At 39.1% G+C, this 19,646-nt stretch overlaps 1 protein-coding gene across 2 annotated transcripts in view; it reads right to left on the bottom strand.

The window, feature by feature from the left end:
- The window catches only part of RAB28 (RAB28, member RAS oncogene family), a 71,371-nt gene that overhangs the window by 34,740 nt on the left and 16,985 nt on the right, over positions 1-19,646 (bottom strand). For both annotated transcript variants that reach the window (XM_070411173.1, XM_070411182.1), the window contains exon 4: positions 12,358-12,487. In XM_070411173.1, the coding sequence (XP_070267274.1) occupies positions 12,358-12,487 (130 nt within the window). The remainder of the gene's footprint in view (positions 1-12,357; positions 12,488-19,646) is intronic.

The raw sequence follows: 19,646 nt of genomic DNA, 5'->3' as shown, positions 1-19,646 counted from the left end.
CATTTATAATTTTATTTCATTTACTAGACTCGGCTTTTGTCCACCATATGTATGTCCACTGTGAATTAACTATTCCCTTAGGTACAATTAAGGCCTTTCCATTTGTTGTAAGAAGAGCTAAGTATGAAGGACACAGCCAGAAATAACATTTATACCTCAACCAAAAACAGAAGCACATTCAAACTCAAACGATGGTTTATGCAGCATCTTTTTTTTTATTAGGCACATGTCTACAGAGCAAAATAAACTTGAGATAAAAATTCATGGCAACTGTGTACCAGATTTCACCATTCAGATTGAATATCAAAACTATATCAACTCCATCAATTAAATTTAAATAACTTTTCAGAAAAATATACTTCTAAATTACAAGTGAAGTGAAGGTTGGCTTCCAAACATTAATTATAACCATTTTAATCAATATTTATGTATTTCAAAGACATTTCAAAACATTGTCAATGTTTTTTTATTTTTAAATCTTTTAATTAAAAATAGATTGACTGACTTAGCAGTACCTCCTCTGATTACCCGTAACTAGAACACAGGATTTGAAGACAGAATGAGGAACACAATAACAACTAACACATATAGCACCTATTATATATACTTGACATGGTTCTAGGAGCTTTATATTTATTTAATTCTTACAACAACCTCCCTGTAAGGTAGGTGCTATTATTATTCCTACTTTATAGATGAGAAAACTGAGTTATAAAGAGGACAAGTATCTTATAAGTGAGCCCATATCTGAACCTAAGTAGTCTTACTCAGAAGTCTGTGCTCATACTGTTACTCTATATAAAAGATATTAAAATGCAACAACAGCCCTGGCCAGGTAGCTCAGTTGATTAGAGGGTTGTCCGGATATGCCCAGGTTTTAGGTTCAATCCCTGGTCAGGGCACATACAAGAATCAATGAATGCATCAATAATTGGAACAACAAATTGAATATCTATCTCTATCTACTTCCTCTCTCGCTTTCTCTCTCTCTCAAAATCAAACTTTTAATTCCACATTCTTCTTCATCTCAGTAAATTGGAATTCAACATTCAAGATGCTTATGCAAAAAATCTTGGCTTTATCTTCACTCCTCTACTCTGCAACTATTCTATGAAAAAATGCATCACCCCTACCTTCAAAATATATCCAGAAGCCAACCTCTTCTCATTATTTCCACTGCTATCACCCTGCTCCATGCCCCCATTATTTCTCACCTGAATTACCCACTATGGTATATTCTCAAAAAACAAAATTGTAGTGATCCTTTCAAGCTAAACCACTTCACTCTGATCAAGGCCCTCAGTGGCTTTCCATCACACAGAGTAAACGTCAAAGCCCTTACAATGGCCTACAAAGCTCTTCCTGATGACCCATCTTCTTCCTAAGTCTGTCCCTCTTTATATCTAATTTTAATTTGAGAAAACTACTAAACCAATTAAACTTGGAATTATATCAAAATGCTCTAAAAGCACAGGAGTTGAGGTATGATACAAGAGAACAGCTTTGAGTGCATACATTAAAATACTCTCTCACTCAGTGTACAGAATACTGATGCTTTTAGTATAAGAATATCAGCATCTTCCAGTAAGTAAATTAACATAGCTGTATTTGTCAAATTTACATGTAAAGAAATCAAAAAGCAAAAATAAGAAAGCCATCAAAACCAAAATGTTAGGTCCATCTGAAAAAGACACTTGGATATGATACTTTGGGATGCTATTCCCAGGAAAAAGAACCAAAGTATTAAAACAAATGGACAAGGAGCAGAATGTTTTAATTTAGAATGTATAAACAAAATGAACTTTTCAAATCCTCAAAAGTTTTTGTTTATGCCTTATAAATTTTAAATTCTCTTAAGTAAACTGATAATGACTCACTCATTCACTTTGTTATAATATTGTAGAAGTTAATATGAATCCTTCAAAATAAAAATCCAAGTTTCACATTTCTACTCTCCATATAAAATAAGAATTTTGAAGACTCAAAAGAGTCACAGTATAGGCAAGGACTTTCATGTAAATTCCCATTAAGTTTTTCAAAATGGATGTATGCCCACCTCTTATACTCCTCTATTATGGACAAAAAGAACAGTCTTTTTAAAAGCTTTGTGATAATTTTATTGAGTGCATCAGTAAAATTTTCAACTTGAAATTTACTTGTTTTACTAATACATTTCCACTGAGTTCAGAGAACACAACTTACAGGGTACATTAAAATGTAACCTTTGAACCTGGCAGTGTAAAACATCACTTCCTGAGCAGAGATAGTACTCCAAGAACAATCAATCACTGTTAAGAAGAATATACACTCAACATTGTTAATTAGTGTTGATGCACTCTTCTCTATGCCCTCATCTGTCATGAAGATTGTTTAAAAATCTGAGTTATTAGTCTTTATTTGGGAAAGGATCTGGTTAATATCTTTAAGAGTAGAAATCATTCATCCATCCACTCTGTCCTTGAGCATGATAATTCCTATCCCCAATACAAGCTACGGATAACCACCACCCCTCCACTAACTAAGAACCTATAAATCAGGAAGAGGGCAGCTCCTATGCAACCCCTGTTAATTTCTGTTTACAATCTATCCAACTGAGAATGTTAGCTAGTCAGGGGAGAAACTAGCTGATGGATCAGATAGTAGAAAAACATAACAGCTTAAAGATAGAAAATAACGAAATGACAAATTAAAGAGTCATGGGATTATAAAACATGGGTTAAAATTAAAATTATTCTTTAAAAAAAAAATTCCTAAATGTTCATTTCATTTCAATTTGAAACTTTCCTGAAACACTGGGAGGAGGGATGGGATTAAAACTGTATGTTAGTACAGATTATGATTTTTTAAATAAATGCAAAAATAAAAAATTTATAAATAAAAAGGCAAAAGTGTAGGGTTCTACCATTATGTAAAAGTCACATGTTAGGAAAAAGAAGCAAAATTCTTAATTCTTTTATGTTTATTTACCCTAAAATCATGACATAAAACCTATGACATTATCTCAAACATGGTCCAGTATTGTATAACTTCGATGCATTTCCAAAGAAACTCTCTCTGACATTATGCACCAGGATGGAATTCAGTAGCCCAATTGGTTCTGAAGACCATCTAACAGATTCCCTGTATCTATATACGTATTTTTCCTCATTAAGAAAACCATTTTCCCTGATTAACACATCCCAGGCCATAAACACTTTGAATTTCAACAGTCTTCATGAAAAGGCTTTTATTCATTCATTCAGGCACTGTTCTAAGTGATGAGGTCCTTAGCTCTCACAGAGCTTAGACATTAGTGGGGAAAGAGACAAGAAACAAACAAGAAACAGTATCAGATGGCAATGAGACTACACAGATAACACAATCAGAATGTCCTGACAGAAAGGGACTAGATGGCTCCTTTAGATTGAGTGGGTGAGGAAGGCAAATCTGAAGAGAAGACATTTAAAATGAGATCCAAATGATCAAATGGAGCCAGCCAGGCAAAGACCAGAAGAAAAAGCCTTTCAAGCAGAGCAAACCCTAAGGTGCAAATTAACTTGGAGTGTGTTAGAAATGGACATACACACAATGTGCCTTATGCATACAATGGGCAAGGGAACATGTCATAGAAGGTGAGGTTTGAGATCACCTAGTGATTGACAAAACTGGAAAAGGAGCTTGGATTTCATTCTAAGCATGATGAGAAAGCACTAGAGGATTTTAAGCTGCAGAGTCATATATTATGACTAGAGGCCCGGTGCACAAAAATTTGTGCACTCGGGGGGGAAGGGGGGGTCCCTCAGCCCGGCCTGTGCCCTCTCGCAGTCTGGGACCCCTCGGGAGATAACGACCTGCTGGCTTAGGCCTGCTCCTGGATGGCAGAGGGCAGGCCCAATCCCTAGGTGCAGCCCCTGGTCGGGCTCAGAGCAGGGCTGATTGGGGAGTTGGGGTGCCGCCCCCTGTCATGCACAGAGCAGGGCGGATTGGGAGGTTGTGATGCCACCCTCAGTCACGCTCAGGGTAGGGCTGATTGGGGGGTTGGGGCACCGCCCCCTATCACACTCAAGGCAGGGTCAATGAGGAGGTTGCGGCACCACCCCCTGTGATGCACAGAGCAGGGCCAATCAGGGGGTTGGGATGCCACACCCTGTCACACTCAGGGCAGGGCCAATGGGGAGGTTATGGCTCTACCCTGTCACAGACAGAGCAGGGCCCGTGGAGGGGGGTGGGGGGTTGTGGCCCCGCCCCCTGCCACACACAGAGCCGCAGGGCGATCAGAGGGTTTGGGTGCTGCACCCTGTCATGCTGATCTGGTGCCAGGAGACCTCTCGGCTCCGCTGATCCCGGTGCTGGGAGGCATATTACCCTTTTACTATATAGGATAGAGGCCTGGGGGCCGGCTGGTTTGCCCTGAAGGGTGTCCTGGATCAGGGTGGGGGTCCCCACTGGGATGCCTGGCCAGCCTGGATGAGGGGATGATGGCTGTTTGCAGCTGGTCACACACCCTTCAGGGTGGGGGTCCCCACTGGGGTGCCTGGCCAGTCTGGGTGAGGGGCTGAGGGCTGCTTTCAGGCTGGCGGTTTTGACTGAAGCTCCCAACCACTCCTTTTTTTCTTTTTTTTTTTTTTCTTCTGGGCCAGCTTTAGCTCTGGCTCTAGCTCTGAGGCTTCCGCTGCTGGTTTGTTTGCCGTTCTATAATCGAAACAATGTATAACTTCAGCTCTGAGATCCCAGCCGGCTATATTTGTTAGAATGTTTCAAACTGCCAGCTCAGAGGCCTGCAAGGCAGGCGGGGAACGTTGGAGTCTGCAGTCATGGGAGCAAGCAAGCCTCATGTTCGCTTCCAGCTGCCTGGCTGCCGGCCGCCATCTTGGCTGACAGTTAATTTGCATAAGGATATGCTGATTAGCCAATGGGAAGGGTAGCGGTTGTACGCTAATTACCATGTTTCTCTTTTATTAGTGTAGATTTCCCACTTGGGAACTGGATTGTAGAAGAGCAAAGTTAGGAGCAGGAAGACCAATAATGGGCTGACTACTGCAGCAGTTCACATGAGAGGTGGTGGTGGTATGTTAGGCCATGGCCAGGGTCCACCTGTAATAAGCTCCTAAGTGGGCATAAACTGAAAATCCTAGGCTCTTCAGTATAGGCTCTGATCAAACGAGAGTGGCCCGATGCTAGGAGAGCAAGATCTTCAAGGCCAGGAAACCAAGTATTAGGTCTGGTGGCCTTGGATCTCTGGATTGCAGAAGTTACCCCAGTTGGTAATATAATTGTTTCTGGGTGCTTGTGTGAATGCATCTGTAGCCTGTCAGACATCTCATTCCACGTGGGGCTGTAGTCATCATCCAACTTCAATGACCTTCCCATAAAATATACAGAATAAGTAAATGATACACTCTTTCTCATTTTGAAACTTACCTACCAAATATTTATTTTTATCTCACTAGGGGAAAGTGGGAGCTTCAGTGAAGATTTGGACAAAACTGATTTATTAATATCAACTACCAAACAGAGCAAAAAGGCAGTCAACATTTTTAGAAAACTTGAATATGGCAGTAAAAAAAAAGATTAAAATTAAGACCTAGGTTAGCAAGTCAAATCACTCCTTAAGCACTCTCTCCGGCTCAACCTTTGTGCAAATTCGCAATGACTAGCTGAATACACATAGCTGGCACTGGAGAATGTTTGCTGAATGAGTTCCCTACCCAACACACAATCTGAGAACTATCAACCTAAAACAAAAACAAGGAATAAGATGGTAACAAAGGAATTCTCTAGGAACCATTTCCTCCAGGCCACTTTTATAAAACTTCTATTTCAGCTCTACTAATTTATAACTTATGATTATGATTGTTCAAATTGAAGCTATAGTTAATGCTTTTATTTAATTTTATTTTTTGTTTTATTTTGTTGTTTTTTACGGGCCAACTTTTATTTTTATTGTTTAAAATATTACAAGTAGTAGTACATATGTCTTTTTCCCCCATTGACCTCTCCCCGGCCTCCCCTACCCCCCAGCACATGCTCTCACCCCCGTCCCCAGTGTCTGTGTCCATTGGTTATGCTTACCAGTATATGCATGCATACCAGTCATACGGTTGATCTCTTACCCCCCCCCCCCCCGCCGCCACCCGCCAACTCTCCCCTGCCATCCCACTGTAGTTTGACAGTCTGTTCAATGCTTCTTTGTCTCTGCATCTATTTTAGTTCATCAGTTTATGATGTTCTTTATATTCCACAAATGAGTGAGATGTGATATTTATCTTTCTCTTACTGGCTTGTTTCGCTTAGCATAATGCTCTCCGGTGTCACACATGCTGTTGCAAATGGTAAGAATTCCTTCTTTTTTACAGCAGCATAGTATTCCATTGTGTAGATGTACCAGTTTTCTAATCCACTCATGTGCTGATGGGCATTTAGGTTGTTTCCAAATCTCAGCTATTGTAAATTATGCTGCTATGAACAAAGGGGTGCATATATCCTTTCTGATTGGTGATTCTGTTTTCTTGTGATATATTCCTAGAAGTAGTATTACTGGATCAAATGGCAGTTCCATTTTTAATTTTTTGAGGAAACGCCATACTGTTTTCCACAGTGGCTGCACCAGTCTGCATTCCCACCAGCAGTGCAAGAGGGTTCCTTTTTCTCTGCGTTCTCTCCAGCACTTGTCATTTGTTGATTTGTTGATGATAGCCATTCTGACAAGTATAAGATGGTATCTCAATGTTGTTTTGATTTGCATCTTTCAGATGATTAGTGACTTTGAGCATGTTTTCATATGTCTCTTGGCCTTCTGTATGTCCTCTTTCAAAAAGTGTCTATTTAGCTCCTTTGCCCATTTTTTTATTGGGTTGTTTGTCTTCCTTTTGTTAAGTTGTATGAGCTCCCTGTAAATGTTGGAGATTAAACCCTTATCGGAGATAACATTGGCAAATATGTTCTCCCATACAGTGGGCTTTCTTGTTGTGTTGTTGATGGTTTCTTTTGCTGTGCAGAAGCTTTTTATTTTGATGTAGTCCCATTTGTTTATTTTCTCCTTAGTTTACATTGCCCTAGGAGCTGTATCAGTAAAGATATTGCTATGACAAATGTCTGCTATTTTGCTGCCTATGGCTTCTTCTAAGATTTTTATAGTTTCCCATCTTCTATTTAATTCCTTTATTCATTTTGAGTTTATTTTTGTGTATGGTGTAATTTGGTCATTTTTTTGCATGTATCTGTCCAATTTTCCCAACAACATTTATTGAAGAGACTGACTGTCTTGACTCCGTTTTAAGCTCTCGCCTCCTTGGTCAAATATTAAGTGAGCATAATGGCTTCTGTCAATTTCTGGGTTCTATGTTCTGTTCCATTGGTCTATATGTCTGTTCTTGTGCCAGTACCAGGCAGTTTTGAGAACAGTGGCTTTGTAGTATAGCTTGATATCTGGTATTGTGATCCCTCCAACTTTGTTCTTCTTTCTCAAGGTTGCTGCTGCTATTCGGGATCTTTTTTTATTCCAGATGAATTTTTGCAGTTTGTTCTAGGTCTTTGAAGTATGCCTTTGGTATTTTAATGGGGATTGAATTGAATTTATAGATTGCTTTGGATAGTATGGACATTTTAATGATCTTGACTCTACCAGTCCAAGAACATGGCATATTCTTCCATTTGTTTATGTGTTCCTCTATCTTTTTTTTAACATCCTGTAATTGTCTGAGTATAGGTCCTTTACCTCCTTGGTTAAATTTATTCCTAGGTATCTTAATCTTTTTGTTGCAATGGTAAATGGGATTATTTTTTTCATTTTTCTTTCTGTGAATTTATTATTGGTGTATAAAAAAGCCATAGACTTTTGGGTGTTAATTTTGTATCCTGCTACATTGCCAAATTCATTTATTAAGTATAGTAGTTTTTTGATGGAGTCTTTAGGGTTTTCTATGTACAATATCATGTCATCTGCGAATAATGACAATTTTACTTTTTCTTTTCCAATTTGGATGCCTTTCAATATGTCAACATAGTTAATGCTTTTAAAAGCTACTATACTTAAGAATAATAATAATATTGAGCACTTACATTGGATAAGACCACATGCTAAGTGTTTTTCATAGAATATCTCGTTTAATCTTTAAACCAACTTTATCAGACAGAAACTATTACTCTTATTTCCAGAAGAGGAAATGGAGGCTTAGAAATATAAAGTAGCTTCTCTGATTGTCACAGTGCTGTAAAGGGAAGAAACTGGGCTTGAAAAAAAATCTGTCAAAATCAAATTCCTGTGATCTTAACCACACTCAATACTTCACTTAAAATCTTAATTAGTATAAAGAACACTAATCTCTTAAAGCTTTTCAGAATATAGAATGAAATAAATTCAATAAATTTTCTTTAAACATTATATACTTTTAAGTATCATATACTGAAATAACTTACTAATTACCAATTCTGTCTATGTCATTAAAGCAAGTCCTTTCCTCTGCTGGCTACTTTATTATTAACCTACTCTAGTTACTCTTTATATTTAAACATAATAAAACTCAATTTTTTTACAAAAATAAACCCATAATTCACCCTTACCTAAGACTATCTTCAATCCTCAGCCCAAATTCCTGAGTTTACTATCTTATCTAATAAAAGAAAAAAAGGGTAATTGACCGTACCTTTGCTACGCTTCCCATTGGCTAATCAGGGCGATATGCAAATTAACCGCCAACAAAGATGGCGGCCGGCAGCCACGCAGCAGAAGCGAGCAGGAGGCTTGCTTGCTCCGTGATGGAGGAAGCCAAGGTTCCCCACCTGCCGCGGCCCGGCTCTGAGCTCCGAAAGCAACAGCTCCGAAAGCAACAAAGTTTCAATTATAGAAGCTAAACAAACCCCAGATACCTGCTTTCAGCAGGCCATGGCCTCAGAGCTGGAGTGAGCAGGACGGCAACAAAGTTTCAATTATAGAAGGTAAATAAATCCCAGAATTAAAAAAAAAAAGAAAAAAAGGAGAGGCTGGGAGCTTCAGTCACCGGCCAGCCTGAAAACAACCCTCAGCCCCTCACCCAGACTGGCCAGGCACCCCAGTGGGGACCTCCACCCTGAAGGGGGTGTGACTAGCTGCAAATAGCCATCAGCCCCTCACCCAGGCTGGCCAGGCACCCCAGTGTGGACCCCCACCCTGAAGGGGGTGTGACTAGCTGCACACAACCATCAGCCCCTCACCCAGGCTGGCCAGGCACCCCAGTGGAGACCCTCACCCTGAAGGGGGTGTGACCAGATGCAAACAGCCATCAGCCCCTCACCTAGGCTGGCCAGGCACCCCAGTGGGGACCCCCACCCTGATCCGGGACACCTTTCAGGGCAAACCAGCCAGCCCCCACCCGTGCACCAGGCCTCTATCCTATACAGTAAAAGGGTAATATGCAAACTGACCCTAACAGCAGAAAGACGGAATGACTGGTCACTATGACACACACTGACCACCAGGGGGCAGACGCTCAATGCAGGAGCTGCCCTCTGGTGGTGAGTGCGCTCCCACAGGGGGAGCTCTGCTCAGCCACAAGCCAGGCTGATGGCTGCCAGTACAGCGGTGGTGGTGGGAGCCTCTCCTGCCTCCTCAGCAGCACTAAGGATGTCCAACTGCAGCTTAGGTCTGCTCCCCACTGGCAAGTGGACATTCCCCGAGGGCTGCCGGGCTGTTAGAGAGGGATGTCTGATTGCCATCTTAGGCCCAATCCCCCGGGGAGCAGGCCTAAGCCAGCAGGTGGTCATCCCCCGAGGGGTCCCAGACTGCGAGTGGGCACAGGCCAGGCTTAGGGGGACCCCCCCCCCCCCGAGTACACAAATTTTTGTGCACCGGGCCTCTAGTATTTTAATAAAAAACAAATGATTTTATATCTTTCTAATCATAAGGTCTTACTATGGAACAAATTCACACATGCCTGTGCATGCTCACACACGCCAAACACACACACCTTTTGTGGAAATTTTCTATCCTTCTACTGAACTTTGGCTAAAAGCTGGCTACTGCTGCCAATATATTCAGGACCTACACCTATTTATCTTCGACATATGCTTTCTATTAAAGTTGCAAGAATAGGACACAATGATGAATTTTAAATTGCACATTTAGGCAGAAGATGACTTGTGTAGATAATTGGAATAGTACAGTTTCAAATGTCTTCCCATCATGTTTCTTTCTCTTTGCCTTTAACCAGTAGGTGAAGTCTTTGCTTTTTAATATAATTTTATGTCCAAAAAAGAAAATGAATGCATATTACCATAGAAATGTAACATCAATTTAGAAACACAAATTATAAGCTCTTTCATTACATGATCATATGAAATAATATTCAGGAAAATGTTCATCTATAATCTCTTCATTTTACATATATAACATTCTGTGTGACTGCACACTCTATTATATGATCTCATTCTGAAAGAGAGTATTATAAATATAAGAAAAGGGTTAGAGCTAAGCCAAAAGTGAAAAAATTCTTTGACTTTTATGCTATGAAATCTCAAATACTGTGATGATTTTTTGCATAAATTTATATAACTAGGAATGGCGCAACCAAGCACAGTTCAATAGCCTATCTAGTCTGATATCCTGCCTCTGACAGCGACCAACTCTGGATGCCTCACAGGACAGCATAAACACATAATGTATATAATTATGTACCACTACGCCATTACTCCAGATGGTGGTCAGATGATATCCTGAAAGAAATGAAAACAAATCAGAACCCTTATCCCTTCCCTACTCTACAATTTCCCAAAAGGTGATGGGAAACCTCAAAGCACACATTTTACCATAAAATAAGCCAATGCTTTGGTAACATAATGACCAAGAAATGATCTCCTAAAATGAAAAGTCCAACGTAGAAATAGAATCTTAGCTCATCAAAACTCATGATTTGTAAAGGGGGATTTCAATGGATTGAAAAGCATCTAATTCACTCAATTATAATTATATACAAAACAGATGAGCAAATTTTACTAAAGCTTTAAAAAACTCTATCTTTTATCCAACCCATACATTTTGTGATATGTAATACTGTTTCCTACAAACAATATGAAATTTGTATTTTTAACTCTTCAGAGAAATGATATTCACACTTGTTTTGTAATGGTTTTAAAATAAGGCTTGGATTTATTACATGTTCATCTAAGTGTGCAGAACCACAAAATATTAAGAAATCTTGGTTTAGTCTTTCAGGAAGTGCTATTACCTAAACAATCACAGACAAAATAAATGCACTCTACTATTAAAGACTTTTGGCAAAGATAATTCTCTTCCTAAGTATACCTGGATATTGATTTAACAATGCTTGTAGTCAGGAAATAGTTTCTGACCTAAGTCTTTCATGGTATAATTTTTATTCATTTTCTCTTTTTCTGTCCTCAAATAAGTTGTAAAAGATTAGGTCATATCATAATATTTTATATACTTGAAAATCCTTAGTAAGGACTCCTTTTCCAAGTAACTGCACTGGAGGATGATGAACCAAGTAATAGTCTTGTGCTGCAGTGTCTTATAATTTTTATATGCTGTATGTCGTAGCCCAAAAGACAAATCTCAAAAACTACTTACCCATTATTTTTACCGAGCACTACTCTTTCCCCATTATAACACGCTTTCTCAAAAAATATATATTTTTATACTTCTATTTCAGAGCCTAAAAAATTCAGAAAGGAACTTTATGGGAGCAAGAAACAATGCACACAAAATTCCACAAAGACACTGCTTTCTTCCCTAGAATAGGGGATCATTTAATGAAATGTATCTCCCAAAATCTCTGGGGCAGAGAGAAACTGTAGAGCAATATCATAAAATCTGCAGCTGTGTTGCTGTTCTTAATAGGCCGCGCTGTTTCCTTAGACCTCAGGAAGCCAAAACACACAGTCAGAGCAGAACTTACCTTAACAGGAATTGGCCAAAGCAGCACAGCAGTTAAGATAGATCAGCATCAAAACTGTTATTGAGCCGAAACCGGTTTGGCTCAGTGGATGGAGCGTCGGCCTGGGGACTGAGGGGTCCCGGGTTCGATTCCGGTCGGGGGCATGTGCCTGGGTTGCGGGCGCGTCCCCAGTGGGGGGTGTGCAGGAGGCAGCTGATCGATGTTTCTCTCTCATCGATGTTTCTGGCTCTCTATCTCTCTCCCTTCCTCTCTGTGGAAAATCAATAAAATATATTTTAAAAAAAAAAAAAAAAAAAAAAAAAAAAAAAAAAAAAAAACTGTTATTGAAAAGACTGTACACATCTTTAGGAATTTTCTCTTCAAGCAATTTGCTTACTCCAGGAAAGCTGTATCTATTTATGTTTCCAAACATTGACATTTTTGGAAATAAAAACAATAGGATAGGCAAATAAACTTTACTATATATTGATAAGCATTAATAACTTACTTTTATTGCCCACCAAGGCAATCAGTGGCTGAGTTTCCGACTCCTCGCTCACTTTCTTCACCACAGTATACCAGTCTTCTAAATTCTCGAAGCTTTGATAATTTGTAATGTCATATACCAAGAGGATTCCCTGTCACAAAAGAGTTACAGAATATTTGTAATACACTACTTGAAAATAATATTAATACTAAATACTCTAAGTAATGCTTCAGATATGCCTAGAATCATGTAAAAATACAAATGAGGGCTATTCTATATATAAACTTACTTTGATTTAAGCTATTAGCAGACAGATAATACTGAATCTTTTCATTCAAGATAAACCCAAACCAAGTAAAGCAAGCTAAATAATAATTTTATCAAGTTATAAGTGGTTTTCTAGTAAGATATCTGGGATATGCTTGGTAAGTTATAATCAATGTAAGAAAATATGACAGAGGTAGAAAAAAGCTGCAAGGCCTACAATCCTGTCTGTTACTTTCATGAGGTCAAATATTTAAACCTTTCAATAAAAAAACCATCTGCTGCTGCTCTTTTTAAATATTTTTTAAATGGAGATTCCATGACATCCCTTGATAGGCCATTTCAGTGTTTTAACACAATTTTCTTTAAATGAAATAAATCGATTTCCTCTTTTGGTCCTCTGTGCATTTGGAGAACAACATGTGAGTATCCTCCTTGTAATAACCCTTCGTGTACTTGAAGATAGTTAAGAAACTCCTTTACTGTCTCCTTTCCAGAATAAACAAACTCAATTCCCTAAACTTGCCTCAAAGGACCTATTTTCTATCCCTTTAATCATAGTTGTTGGTTCTTCCCAGGACACTCTCCATACAATTTTTTGACATCCTCTTTAAAATGAGCAATGTAAAACTAGATATGATACTGTAATAAGAGCATGAACAAAGCCAAATATAACAGAGGGATTGCTTCCTGCCTCTTATATATCATATTCCTTTTAATATATCCCATTATTTTGTGGGGGAAGGAGAAGTATGTACACACAAAAATAACAGTGCCAGATTCTTGATTCTTATCCAGTTTGTGGTCAAACACTTAATACAAAGCTCTGAATACAATATAAGTCTGGACCCTAATAGCACTTATGTCTCCTTCTTCTTAGGTTATAATCATAAATGTTGACTACTTTCTTTGCACCTATAATATACTAGACATCTCTAGATCTTTTCATTAATCATCAGAACAAGCATGCAAAGCTGGTGTTATTATTCTCATTTTACTAATAAACAGAGGTTAAAATAACCAAGGTCACACAGCTAGTTAAGTAATTGAGCCAGAATTTGAATCAAAGACTGAATAAATATAAAGTTCACTCATTCATTCCACAAACATTTGTCTGCCAACTATATGCCTAGCACTGTGCTGGGTGCTAGGGATATAAATTCCAAACCTCCAGGAACTCACAGTCTTACATCAAAGCCAAGCACAAAAACAGACAAGTATACCAACACAGGAGTCACGGACAGTGATATCTTGGTAAATATTTACCAGTTGGCTCATGGAATGGTACAGGTGGGGATCGGAAGAGTGTTGTTTGTAGCATTTGCCCATTTCTGTGGTGTAAATACTGTGTGGCCATTTTCAAGTTATCAAAGTCACTTCACTGATCACAGAGTGTGGTAGGACATCACTATATAGCACCTCTACCACACAGGTACATTAAACATAAATAATCTCCAAAGCATAGATAATAAAAATATATAGCAAAATAACTCTAGCTGGTTTGGCTCAGTGGATAGAGCATTGGCCCGCAGACTGAAAGGTCCTGGGTTCGATTCCGGTCAAGGGCACATGCCTGGGTTGCGGGCTCGGTCCCCAGTAGGGGGCGTGCAGGAGGCAGCCAATCAATGATTCTCTCTCATCATTGATGTTTCTCTCTCCCTCTCCCTTCCTCTCAAATCAATAAAAATATATTTAAATATATATATGTGTGTGTATATATATATAGCAAAATAATTAGTAAGTGAGCATATATTTGCTTTTTACATAATTTGTAAGTTTATATATAATGTTTAACCATAAATGTATTCAACTGGCTCACAAAAATTCCTGAACTTAACAATAACTCTTCCAACCTGGTTCTAGCATGCTGCTGTTATGGTCTTCCAGTATCATGCTCTTTTATTAAACTACACTGGCCTCCAAGTCACTTATTCTCTCTGAATATTGGGTTATTTGCCTCTGAAATTAGATAACTGAGTTAAATCCCTTCCAGTTTAAATATTCTATAATTATTATGCAATATCACTTGCCTGATTCATTTTAGTAACTTAGACATCTATTTCTGTCTTCCCAAATGCACTGAAATAATGCCCAACACAGAATTATCCTATACAAAAAAGGCTAATATGCAAATCGACCAAATGGCAGAATGACCGGTCACTATGGCGCGCACTGACCACCAGGGGGAAGACGCTCAACACAGGAGCTGTCCCCTGGTGGTCAGAGCACTCTCACAAGGGGAGCACCGCTCAGCCAGAAGCTGGCCGTGGGTGAGCAAAGTGGCATTGGCGGGAGACAGCCTCAGCAGAACATCCCCTGAGGGCTCCCGACTGCAAGAGGGAGCAGGCTGAGCTGAGGGACCACCCTCCCCGCCCCCCATGCATGAATGTTGTGCACTGGGCCTCTAGTTTGAAATAATGAGCATTATCCCACTTTTCTTATTAAGAATAAACCCCAGAACTGACCTCTGAAGAAAGCTAATCTTCAATCTACTAACTCCGCCTCCAGTTGTCATGAGTGATAATACATGTGGTAAAAGAGCTCTGCCCTGGAAGTCAAATTATTGTTGGGTTGCAGTCCTGGCCCTACTATCTACTGCTTTTGGGCAATGCTTCTATCATCACCTTCATAATACTTGCCATGCCTAAGTGATTAAGTGAAGTAATAAAAAATAGACTTATTTTAAAACACACACAATTGCTGGAAATTATTTTTATTATTCTGAGTGAAAAAGAATCACAGTTTCAAAGCAACTTAAAGGTAGTTTTTACACTCATAAATTGAGCCTTGACCTAGGATGACTCTTAAACCTTAAGATTTGAGGAACCATTCTAATTAATATATGCAAAACTTCATCTCAACATGGGTCAATATTTGAACATGATAGAACACATGCAAATAAAACATGGCTACAATCTCTTAATAATCAGTACTAGACAGAGCTATGGAATAACAATTAAATACCATTGATCTAGACCAGGGTTCTATGGCCCACAGGTCAAATACAGTCCACACCCCATATTTTCATTTATTTATTTGTTTTTTAAATATAGTTTTATTGATTTCAGAGAGAGATAGAAACATCAATGATGAGATTCACTAATCAGCTGCCTCCTGCACACTCTCCACTGGTGACTGAGCCTGCAACCCAGGCAAGTGCCCTTGACTGGAATTGAACCTGGGACCCTTCAGTCCGCAGGCCATCATTCTATCCACTGAGCCAAACCAGCTAGGGCCCCATATTTTTAAATAAACTTCTAATGAAATATACTCATATTCATTGTTACCAATAACTGCTTTTGCACTACAATCGCAAAGTTGAGTAGCTGCAGCAGAGACAGTAAGGCCTACAGAATCTAAAATAGTTTCTATCTGGCTCTTTAAGGGAAAGTTTACCAATTCCTGATATAGACCAGTATGTCCTGTATTTCCCAGTCAGCGATACCTATATATCTTCCAGGACTCAAGAAAGATAGAAGGATAAGCCTTTTTCATTAAACTATCTATCAACTCAAAAATCTATCTGTTCATATGCCAATTCTCAACAGCATTCATGTAAAAACTACGATTTTATCTCTGCTCCTAAGATGACAATTTTGTACCAGTTTTTACCTTCACCTCTATGGTGAAAAATTGAGAAGGGAAAACAAGAAAACCAAAAACACTAAAATACAAAAGAAATTCCAGGCCAGAAGGGTACTATATTAATCAGGTGATCACTTCATTAAGTATATAAATGTCTAACCACTATGTTGTACACCTGAAACTACTGTAATACTGTATATCAACTGTAATTGAAAAGTAATTTTTTAAAAAATAAAGGGGAAAAAAAGAAATTCCAGGGCTTTCGGTTTCACCTCCAACATGTAAAGAGCTTGGAAGTTGTCACATTTGTCCTACAATCAGAAAAGAAAGCTAAACAAACGGAAAATAAATTACTTTTCTTGGATATAACAGAGCTGAGTTTGGCAGGTAATTTCCACCCTGGAATCTGGGAAGAGAAGTAAATTCAGAGAGTCATAACCCAAATCTGCTTACCTAGAGCAGAAACCATCAGAGCCAGTAAATGGTAGAAACATTTAAATGATAAATTTGATAAAATGCTGAAGGTTGAGTATGGTCTAGCTTGAAAATTCCTGGGGGAGTGAATTTTATCTCCAAGAAGCCCACCAGATCCTCGTAAAGAATCAAGAAAGATTCCTTCCTGGCTCTGGCATGGGAAGGGAGAAAGTAACCATTGTAAAATATGCACAGAGCATTATCCATAAAAAGAGACATTCTCACCAAGAGAAAAGGCTTAATCAGAGTCTTACCTGATGACATGGAGGAAGGGCAGTTCCTAATTACAGCCCTATCACCCTGTATCACCTAAGTGGGAAGAGCTAAGAAACACCTGTGAAGTTCACAGCCCAGGGTCACAGGCCACCAAAAGGCCATGACTTAATCATAAGAGTACAGAATGTTTCCCCTCCCTCATACTTTACCAAACACCAACACAGCTGCAGTATAATAGTAGTGGATTATAGCTGAAAAAGCTACAAGACACAAACTTCAACTAAGAAAGAATTCTTTAAGACACCCAGAAAAAAAGGAGAGAAAAACTCAAAGACATAGAGGAATTTGATGTCTCTGGAACCTACAGCTTCAGTTAACATTAAATTCAGACTAACTCCTGGCCATGTTAACATAAAACCTCACAATAAAGGCCTATTTGACTGAGTTCTTATTACTCAATACATCATGTCTAGCTTTCAACAAAAAATTAGAACACTAAAAGGCTGTTTGAAAAGAAAAAGCAATCATTAGAATCAAACTCAGATATAATAGAGTTGGAATTATCAGACCAAGAATTTTTGTTTGTTTTTAAAATATATTTGTATTAATTTCAGAGAGGAGGGGAGAGGGGGAGAGAGAGAGAGAGAGAGAGAGAGAGAAACATCAATAATGACAGAGAATCATTGATCAGATGCCACCTGCACACTCCCTACTGGGAATCGAGCCTGCAACCCAAGCATGTGCCCTTGACCGGAATGGAACCTGAGACCCTTCAGTCCACATACAGGCTGACACTCTACCCACTGAGCCAAACCAACTAGGACATCAGACCAAGGTTAAAACAACTATGATTAATATGTTAAAAATGCTAATAAAAAGGTAAGACAACATAGGTGAGTAACATAAGCAAAGAGATGTAAACTCTAAAGAATAAAAAAAAAAAAAGAGCCCTGGCCGAGTGGGATCAGGCCTACACCGGCAGTCGAACACCCCCCAAGGGGTCCCAGATTGGAGAGGGTGCAGGCCGGGCTGAGGAACACATACCCCCGCCACTCCCGTGCATGAATTCCGTGCACCAGGCCTCTAGTTTAAAGTATAAAAATTGGTATCATAATAAAGCGGTCAATTTTCCAAGAAAACATAACAATCTTTCATGTACATATACCTAATAACAGAGTATCAAAATACATGAGACCAAACTGATAGAACTATAAGAAATTCCAAATCCTCAGATCCAGTAATATAATTGGAAATTTCAACACTCCTTTTTCATTAATTGATACACCAAGCAGAAAACCAGTAAGTTGAACGAAACAGCACTAACAATCACCGTCATCTAATTGACATTTACAGAACAGTTTGTCCAACATTAGAATTTACACTCTTCTCAAGTTCACATGAGACACTCACCAAGACATGCTGAAATAAATAAGTAATCCTTCCTATCCAATAATAGACAAGCATGGTAATTGACCGTACCTTTGCTACACCTCCCATTGGCTAATCAGCGCAATATGCAAATTAACCACCAACAAAGATGACGGCTAATTTGCATGTTGCAGGCAGGGCGGGACATCACCATCCCGCCTGCCCTGCCACCATCCAGGCCTACTATTTGCCACCCGGGGCGGTGGGGCAGGACAGCGCCATCCCGCCTGCCCTGCCGCCAGCCAAGCCTGCTATCTGCGACCCGGGGCGGTGGGCGTCCCGTGTGCGAGCCGACCCGGGGCGGCCGGGCGGGGCAGCGAAGACTTGAAGGTGGCTCTGGCCAGAGCGAAGGCCTGGGTCCCAGGTGCCGGAGGAAAACCGGTGCCGGCAGCCAGGGGAAGGGAAGGCCTATTGCATGAATCTTTTTGTGCAACAGGCCTCTAGTCGTTACATAAAATAACAGAACATTTTAATAAAAATTAATATTTTTCTTGAACATTAACTTATCAGACACTGAATAACTGCACAAATTAATAAGTGTAACGCAAATAAACCAGTTTTTCTTGTTCTCCAAAAGTAAAATATATCCTGTAGCGCACACCAAACAAGTCAGTACAAGACTAATGACATGGCAATCGGCTGCTAAAATATTTGCTGCTAGCATTAGTGGAGAGAAATGGTGCACCTGCAAGTAAGGCGCATAAGGGAAATGAATGCAATACAATTATTGTAATCAGTCACTAGCAAACGTTGTAATTCATTATTAATAATTATGTATAACAGGATATTGTAAAAATTAAGTTATGAAATTTTTATTAAAACGTTTCTTACATACCATTATATTACCTGGGCCACAAAAATATTTATTCTGGGCCTTGTTTGACATGCTTGGACTATACTGTGGGCCATAAAATATACCTTAGCAAATTTATAAGAATAAAAATCATACAAAGCATGTTAGCAGATAGACTACAATGGAATTAAATTAGAAATCAGCAATAGAAAGATAGCTGGAAAACTCAAAATATTTGGAGATTAAACGACATACTTCAAAATAACACATGGGTCAAAAAAAAGTATCAAGAGAAGTTAAAAAATACCTTAAGCTAATAAAATCACAACCTATCAAAACTTTTGCTATCAAGCTGTATTACAAAGCCATTGTTGTCAAAACTACCTGGTACTGGCACAAGAACAGATATATAGATCAATGGAATAGAATAGAGAGCCCAGAAATTGGCCCGAATCAATATGCTCAATTACTATTTGACAAAGGAGGCAAGAACATACATTGGAGTCAAGATAGTCTCTTCAATAAATGGTGTTGGGAAAATTGGACAGAT

Source organism: Myotis yumanensis, unplaced genomic scaffold, assembly GCF_028538775.1.
Source record: "Myotis yumanensis isolate MYYU_CA2020_CCGP unplaced genomic scaffold, mMyoYum1.0.hap1 SCAF_1, whole genome shotgun sequence".
NCBI lineage: Eukaryota > Metazoa > Chordata > Mammalia > Chiroptera > Vespertilionidae > Myotis > Myotis yumanensis.
This window is presented reverse-complemented; position numbering and strand designations above follow the sequence as displayed.